This window comes from Erigeron canadensis, chromosome 6, assembly GCF_010389155.1.
Source record: "Erigeron canadensis isolate Cc75 chromosome 6, C_canadensis_v1, whole genome shotgun sequence".
In the NCBI taxonomy this organism is placed as follows: domain Eukaryota; kingdom Viridiplantae; phylum Streptophyta; class Magnoliopsida; order Asterales; family Asteraceae; genus Erigeron; species Erigeron canadensis.
Window position 1 is genome coordinate 21315842 of NC_057766.1, and position 9445 is coordinate 21325286.

The 9445-nt window shown below is 31.8% G+C and overlaps 1 protein-coding gene across 1 annotated transcript; it reads right to left on the reverse strand.

Annotated features, from left to right (window-relative positions):
• Positions 1-3646: 3646 nt before the first annotated feature.
• Positions 3647-8986, reverse strand: LOC122603361 (eukaryotic translation initiation factor 3 subunit G-like). Its single transcript, XM_043776037.1, has 3 exons — positions 8892-8986; positions 7891-8274; positions 3647-4342 (listed from the first exon to the last, which is right to left on the reverse strand). Exons 2-3 carry the CDS (start codon positions 8243-8245, stop codon positions 3798-3800), a joined length of 900 nt encoding a protein of 299 aa, XP_043631972.1. The 5' UTR covers positions 8246-8274; positions 8892-8986; the 3' UTR covers positions 3647-3797.
• Between the last annotated feature and the right edge of the window lie 459 nt (positions 8987-9445).

The window sequence follows — 9445 nt, forward strand, 5'->3', positions numbered from 1 at the left end:
CAATTCAGTCACTTTATTAATTCAGCATTTAATGGTTAAATAAACAGACAAACCTTTATTTTTAATTACAATTATTCATAAATGAGATAAGACGGTAAAACGAGCTATGTAGAAGTGATAAGTTTAGATGTTAAAGTTATCGATGTGTTTATCAATATCACGATTTACTAGCAAGTTTCTAATATCTCAATAACTTGTCCATCTTGCGGTAATGGGTTGGAGACAATTCATCATATCTTGGTAGAATGCAAAGTGCCGAAAAAACATTAGTCTTCGATTAACAGGAGGTTGGACATCAATATTCCTATTCCTTTTGAACCAAGCAACATTATGGAGTGAGTGGCTACTAGATTTTGTTCACCACAAAAAGAACCATACCCTGAACACTATTATTTATGTAACTTGGTGGGAACATTGGTTCTAAAATGATAACCCTTCTAAGAAACGAGAGTTTGTTATCGTTAATTCTATCATTAATCACTCGTTTAGTCGTTTTTGTGGTTCCATTACAGATTCAAGGAGAACAATGATTCTAAGGACCGGATCTGTAGTCACATTGGCAATTAATACTCATAGACCCATACCCCTTAATGGCTGTTATTTATAGAACCCAAACAGTATACTAGTATAGTGTATATAGTGTATAGTTATCGTAAGGAATGAAATCTTTTAAAAGAATTAGATTCTAAAAGTATGAAATTTGATGGAATATTTTGTGTTTTCCGAAAATTCTAGAGGGGGAAGAAATGAAATTCTATCCAAAAACGGAATAAAGATTTCATTAAATGAAAGAATGTTTACATGAAATGAAATTTGATCATTAATGGAATTCAATTCCAATTCCATCAGATTTCATCAAAATTTAAATAACTAGAACATGATTAAAGGTAGATGAAATAAGGAGAAAAATAAGGTGAAATGACGAAAAGTGAGACCATTCACCCGCAATACATAATTAGTCTGAGACCCACAAGTTTATACATTAGATCTAAGGGCCCGTTTCTTTCATTAGTCATCAAGTGTCGAGTGTATTAAGTAACTGAATGCATTAAACATGTCTATAGTTATTAAGTAAAATATAAGTAATTGACGGTTATTTTTATGTAAAAAAGAAACATAAAATTTGACTTAGTAATAAGTTCTTAACCATTAAGTTTAGGGTAAATTACAAAAATCATACCTAATGTTTGTTTAAAACTACACTGGTCATACTTACAATTTAAAAATTACGCGAGACATACCCATCGTTGCCAATAACTTACATTGAACATACCTATCGCTAGCGGTCGTCTATTTCGTCGTTAGTGAATCACGTGTCGTGCATGTGAGGTATCAAAACTGTAATTACGTGCATACTTCAGCCATTATCTTTGTAATTCATCATAAAAATAATCTATATATATAATATAAAAGTTGAGTTTTGAAATCAATTCTAAAACTTTAACTTCTCTCTTCATTATGATCATTAATTCACATAAATATTAAAGTTGATTATAAGTATACTAAATAATAGTTATGTATTTTGTTTAATTTATGCATATATCTAAGTAATATAGTGTAATGCATTAATTAACATCTTTTGGGATAAATAAAATGACTTAAATTAAAATATTTGCATTCAAATAAATCAAAAAAAGCCATTTATGCACTATCTCTCTTAATAATTGTAATGTTAAAAGCTACTTATGTTAATTAAGTTTGAAAAGCCTATTATGTGTACAATAAAGTTAATTAGTTGCAATGTCTCATGTTAAATGAGTTTTTAGAGTTTTGGAAGCTGTTTTGAAAAACCAAGAGTATTAATCTTTCCTTTTAAATCTTAAAAGTCAATTATGTGTTGAGGGAAGTTAATTACCTATACCCATGGAAGCTAATTACTTGCAATGCAAAGGGAAATTATGTGTGTGGGAAAGTTAATGACTTGCAAAAGCTGTTTTGAAAAACCAAGAGTATTAATTTTCATTACTAAATATTTCTTCCTAATTACACATATACAAATTAATTTGTTAAACAATTTTCAAGAATGAGTCCGTGTATAAGGAGACAATATATATCAAAAAATAAATTAATTTAAATATATTCAAGGTCATATCATATTATACTTTTTTTTTAAAATTCGATAGGTCCTATTATTCTATACTTTATTTATTATCAGATACATAATAATCGTGTTTGCATGTTATATTTTTAATTAGTTGAAAATCATTAATAGAGAAGGTGTTTGGGTTGCTTAACTGTTGGAAGGAATGTGAGTGAGTTATTGATTATATAAAAAAAACTTTTTAATGAAAAATGATGATCATAATAGTTTTGAAATGCTTTCAGTTGTACGTCCTAAGATTTGTGTATTTGATGGAGTCTACAAAATAGGCCAACACACCAAATTTTTTTCCACCACTACCCTGCAATGTCCATAGTTTCCCAGTCTTGAAAAAACTAACCTCATCAATGGAAAAGGTAGTAGAAGTTGCAGGAAAGCATAGTGCATCTGTGTTTTTGGACATGTTCCTGTTTAGTAGACAAACTAAACATCTACTCGGTATAATTTAACTGTTTAACAAAACCAACCAATTCAACCATGAAAACAACTTCCTTCCATCCTGCCGTCCATCAGACGGGTTTTAAACCCTCGTTATTAAGAATTTTAGAGTTTTATTTATACTTCATTTATTAATTTTGGTAGATATGAAATTTATTATGAAACAAAAAATAGTTTTTTCAATGAAAAGTATATTGAGAAAAATAGTTGATGCAAGAATGCATCTTTATCTATACTAAAACAACTGACCTAATAGCTTATTAACCAATCATAATTCTCGATTTTTTAAATTACAAATTGATGATGTCATTATTAATTTAAATATAAATTAAAAATTCTAATAATCATTATCCAAATATATTAAAATATTATATTTTACACTTTAATGTTTGTAGAAAAAATATCACTAATTTACACTTATTTGTTTTCCATCAATAATTTGCATTTTTTACCCTCACTAAATACTTAATTTATAATTATTTTAATCTACACTTTTTTGTTTTCAATCACAAATTTATAATTTTTAACTATTAAATCCAATATAATAGATTATGAATAATAAATAATATATATCTTAATTAGACGTTTTATCATATAAATATAAAATTAATTACTAAAAAATAAATAAAATCTAAGTGAATAAGATTTTTAAAATTAATTGTAATAATATCTAATCTTTATAACAATGTAAACCCGTGTATTTGACACGGGTCTAAAATCTATTTTATTATTATATATGTCATTATTATTTTGTTATACGTGTATAATGAATATAACAAATTTGAGAATTATAAAAACCACTTAAATTTAACTTTTATATTATTAAATATACAATATATTATGAAAACCATGGGTCTTAGTAATTTTTTTATTACGGTAACTTACATAGATGATACATGAAGTATACACGAAATTACGATTTTGATACCTCACATGCACGGCGCGTGAGTTGACTTAACGGCCAAATTACGATTTCCAAGCAAATTACCTTTTAGCTAAACAAATGTGGGAACCAAAACTGTCCAACTGAGAACGACATACCATCACCTGATTATGCTAACTGAGTTGGGCACATACACTCGTAATATAGTAGCTAACAAGCAATAATAACAGGGAACACCAAAATTTGTATCAACATCTTGCTAAAGTTAAGTTAAATTGTGCATGATAAATTTAACTAGACATCTCATAAGTCTTTGCTAACACACGAAAAACTCTTGAAAGCACAAACCCGAGTCTCAAATTCCAACCAACAAGACTAATTTGCCCTAGGAGCTGCCCATTCAACGTTCAAGATAAGATTATCATATCCATACCCATTGAGTTTAGCAATCGCCCTCTCACCCTCTTCCCTCCTCACAAAGTTGACAAACCCAAACCCTCGGCTCGTTCCAGTCTTCTGATCCATTGCAACATAAACACGAGATATGCTGCCAAAAGGACGGAATAGCTCCATTAAGTCGGGCTCTCGGGTGTCCTCTGAAAGGTTATTGACCCTGACAGAATTCTCATCATTCCTACGTCTCATGTCAGCACCAGCAGTGGGTCTTGCTGCACCAGGACGCAGGGTTGGTGGAACATATGCTCCTTTAGTGGGCCCTGAAGTACCAGGGGCAGCTGAATCTGCAGGGCTAGGGTTCTCAACAAATGTTTCACTTGGCTGTGCAAGATCTTTGTAGGGGCACTTTGAGGTCCAATGTTCACCTTTCTTACCACAAATCCTGCATACCATGAGAACCGCTCCGGTTTTCGGCAGTTGAGACAACGGATCTGTGGATGCATTCGAGTCTTCAGCTTTGGAACCTATTACAGCGTCAGCAGACAAAAACATCAGCTCATAAGAAAAGATTGACTATATTTTAATATAGTTAATGCTTTTCCTCAATTTCTATCAGACTTCCTCCTATTAGAAACTAATGGAGTAGATAAAGAAATTAACACATTGAACATTTCTATCTAACTGGGAAAATTAACAAAATCATAACCTGGTGCTATTGAAAAGTTGAGTCCTCTATGGACCAAACACATCTTCTCAATAGATACTAATAGTTAGTTATCTTGAGCCATTTTAAAAAAGAGTTGAAAACAGGTTGAACAATCCAAATCAAAATAGTTTTATCAAGTATTCAACTTGTGAATAGTCAGTTAATTTTTTTTTTTCTCAGACAGAAAATGTAGAACAGGAAGTAAAAGATTCTTTCATCCTGATCCAGACTTCCACTGCAACCACTTCACTATCATCAACTAACCCCCAGCTAACACGGTCTAAATCTAACAAACCTTGCAACTACAGATTAAGAACCATATCTAAATCCTGAACACAAGTTACTGATACCTGGAATTGAAATTCAAACCAAATAGAATGAACAGAAAACACATCTGACTAAACCAAAAATACAGATCTTTTACTATCGCCAATTCAATCTGTTGCCCAATCAAACCTAACCCACCTGTTTTGCATACTATATTTCCTGTGCGTGACATGGGTAATTTCCTATCTCTATTAGTTCCTAGATGCACCTTCATCCCGTAACCAAAGGAACACCACATATGGTTAACAGTACAAACGAAAAAGGTTTAAGATATGCTACAATGTATTAATCCATGACTATATACAATACGAAAACCAAGCACTTATTAAACTGTCCAAAAATGCAAAGCCTCTGAAAATGCCTTAGCAAGATCAAAAATGTACCTATTAGCAGATCAACCATATCATATAGTCAGGTAGAAATAAAAACTACATAAAGAATTCATGGAATAGATCACACTTTCAAGGGACCAAATGAAAAAACAAAAAAAAGTGACATTTTGCTTTCCCATAAGTTATCCTACAACTTTATAAGTGACTTATTTGAAAACATATTTCACTCGATTTCTTCAATGTTATTTGTTACTAGTCATTCAAGTTATGTAAAAGGAGGTTCGTTAGAAGGCAGTATCTTTGAAGTAAGTTGATGAACTTATTGCCAAGTTAGAGAGCATATATGGTCCACAACAGAGTCTTGCAAAGATAAACTAAAGTTCTGAGAGTAATTGTTCACAACTTGGAGTCCTCTCGCATATGTTTCTCAATGTTCCAATTTTACAATTAAATTGTAAGTCAGCCAGCCAGCCGTCAGGTATATATAAACGCACTGCCTTAACCTTAAGCAAATAAAGTTGAAGAACTGTTATTTACTATTCATTTTTGTGGATTACTATGACTATCTATGTAAATACTATCTGATAAAGCATATGGTCCCTCCAAATTTCTCAAAAAAAAATAGATCTACCCAAACTACCCCTCTTATTCACTAGTTTAAATATCTCCAATATCAACATCTAATATACCTATAGTACCCTTAATGAAATTTATTTACAACATATATCCATCAAACCTTAAAATATCTACACTACCCCCCTTTCATCGACTACTTTTACATTAATAATCACACCGCTAACTCCACCATCATCGCCACCTGTCACCACTACCGCATCACACGGGTCTCTCTCTAGTACTTCCAGTTCTGTGATTGAAATTACAAATTTTATCGAGATGTCCTCTGGGCCACATGTTTAATGATCAGCAGAAACTGGATTAAATATTACGAAGATATACGACTCATTTAATATAAGCTTTTTGTGTGTGTGGCTTCCTTCCGTGAACATATTACAGCCCCATTTGAAGGCTGCGTTGTTACTTCTAAAAGAAGTACCATCTCCAAGTTCTCCCACCTAGAAATTACTTTTTGTTTAAAGAGTCCTGTCACTTTGTTTTTATATTTTGCCAAACTTTTCAATAATAATATAAAAGATTACAGTAAAGTATATCATAGAACCAACAACTGAGCACTTTTAATAGTAAAAAACTAAACTGTTATATAACGAAAAGTTTGTGTTTTGAATGTACCTACTTTTGAATTATTAGATTTTAAATCAACCAAAAGAAAAAATTAAACACTTGAAAAAGCTTATAGTTAAGAAATTTTTTACTAAAAGTAGTGAGTCAACCCGACCCTCTCATCAAGTGAAGCTTTTGACCCAAACCTGTTCTAACACGTCACGCAGCCAATAAAATAAAAATGTTACTTCTACTACCGAACTAGCTAGTAACTTATCTCCACAGCCTACACTCTTGTTTATGGCCAGTATCAAGAACTATCCATCTATTCCTAAAGCTTTGGTAAGCTCAATAAAACCATCCAAAAAATCCTAGAGTTCAAAGCATTTAATATTATAATCTATACATAATACCTTTTGTAAAAAATAACATATACAACAAGCATAACTTGCTCAAAAGCATATAATAGCATTACCATTCTTATTATCGTATGCATCAAGCAGTACTAGAAACCAAAAAAAATTGTAACTTGGTCATCATTTTCAAAACCCCTTGGCATGATTACTATCCATCTTATACTAAAAAAACCCACAAAAAAGATTAATCTTATTACATGTACCAGGCAAACACAAACACTATACCCAATCTGCATCTATATATCTATATCTATCTATCAAACAGTATGAGATCCCCACTTCCTAAAACTTTAACTTAATGACCAAAATACATATCCCATAAACTATGTATTCACGAAAAAAAATGAAAAATTCAATCTTGTAAACTTATAGTCACCACCCACAAATATTATCTCACAATCTGTATCGATATCTTATTATATGTATATCAGTATATGTATCTATCAAATAATTAACGAGACCCTCACATCTTTACTGTAAAACCATAGCACATATACCATAAACCACATATATCTACTTCATATATATATATATATATAGTCATACATATATAATAAAATAATAACTAAAAGTACCAATACATACATAAATATAATATACAAAGATATATATATATTTATATATATAGGGAATAAATCCAGAGAGAAGGTTCTTTAGGAAAGAAGGGAGAGAAGGTCCGTTTTTTATTTTTTACATGTGAGGGTACGGTACGGGCTTCGCCCTTAAGGATATTAATAAAGGGTAGCTGGTGGGAGTGATAGGTCATAGAGGGTGATAGGTCATAGGGGTGATCCGGTGATGGAGTAATCTACCTAACGGGCTTCGCCCTTAGCTATCGTGGCTCCACTATAGACTGAGAGGCTTCGCCTATAGCTTACGGGCAACGGCCTTTGAAAAAAAAAAAATTTTTAATTTTTAAATGGAATTAGTTAATTAAATAGAGAATGAAAAAAGTGAAAAAAAGAAAAAAAAAAGTGAAAAAAAAACAAGTTAAAAAAAATCAAAAACGAACCTTCTCTCCCTTCTCTCCTTAAGGTATCGTCTCATTTGATCTCTCTCTCTCTCTATATACATATATATACACAAGTATATGAGAGATGTAGAGAACAAACCAGGGGCTTTAGGCCTTTCCAAGATAATTTCTTCAGTAGAAACCATAGTCAACCTAGCACCAACATCTTCCTGAACAGCATCACCAAACTTCTTCCAAGACCTTCTTTCCACAGCGCGTTTGCTCAAACGCGCATTAGCTAGTTTCCGAACACGGGTGGTGGTGGTAACCTTGACCCTGTTCCCATCATCATCAAACTTATATTCCACCACTTTCTTTAGCCCGTTTTCATCTGGGCCGATAATCTGTTTTGGTGGCAGCAAGAAATCGTAATCGGTTCCGTCATCTTCTTCTTCTAGCTCACCCCATCTGGGTTTTTGCGGTGTTGCTGCGGCTGGGAGTGTTTCAATTGCCATGATTACTGCTGCTGCTGGTTACACAAAACCTGCTAAGACACGAACATAGTAAGTAAGTAAGTAAGCACCCAATGCCGTCTTCAATGGGTTTCGGGTCCCAATACCTCGACAGTGTATGGGGGAGGTCAAGATGTAGACAGTCTTACCCCTATAGAAATACTGCTTTTAGGCTCTATCTAAAAGGACTTATCTAAACATGTTAAGGTCAAACACGAACACGACATGATAACTACTAGTGTCATTTATCTAAAACACAAACGCGACACGAAATTAACATGTTAACACAATAAGACCGGTTACGAAAACTGTTAACATACATATTGTAGACTAATCACTTTGTGGGTCAATTTCTATACATTCAGAATCAGTCTACAATATATAAAAAAAAATACATCAAGTGATTAGGCTGAATTTTTGAGTTATGTACCAATACCTAATAAATAATACCAAAATCAAGTATAAACATTGATTAGGTTTTCACTTTGGAAATATTATCAAAAATAGATATAGGTTTAACTCAATTAACAAATATAAAGAAAGAAAAATAATCTAGTTAATTTTTTCATAATAATAAGCACTTAAGCAGAATAGCAGATAGATGACATTACTTTAGCTGTAGTGACGGTTACATAAAATCGAAGATTACCTGTTGAGGATGGAGGAATGGAGATCGGAGAATAAGAAAGAATTAGGGATTTTGGGTGGCAAAGGAGCTGAGAAAAAAAGTAATTTACTTCTATATCTATATCTATAAATCTATAAACTCCTATAAAAAAAAATATATATATATATATTTTGACTTCTCTTATTTTAAAAAATTAACATTTTTTTATACCTACAATACCCTTATTTTTTTAATCTTAATTCTCTTATACACCTAATTTATACTTTTATACTATTTAATAAATACACAACCTTCTATTTAAAAGTTAGGAAAGATTATCAAAATTACTATTAATGACTAAATTACAATATCAGTTAATTTATCCAAAATATCTTCATTAATTTTTTACATATCTTACATCAATTATCTACACCACTCAACACCACCAACAATCCCCCACCCCATCACCACCACACCATTGTCGCCACAACCACCGCCATATTACGCAGGTATCGTGCTAGTTTTATAATATAAAAATCATAGTTGTGTGACTCTTAAAGTTTGACTCTCCTCAGAAATTTAAATTTTTGACTCGT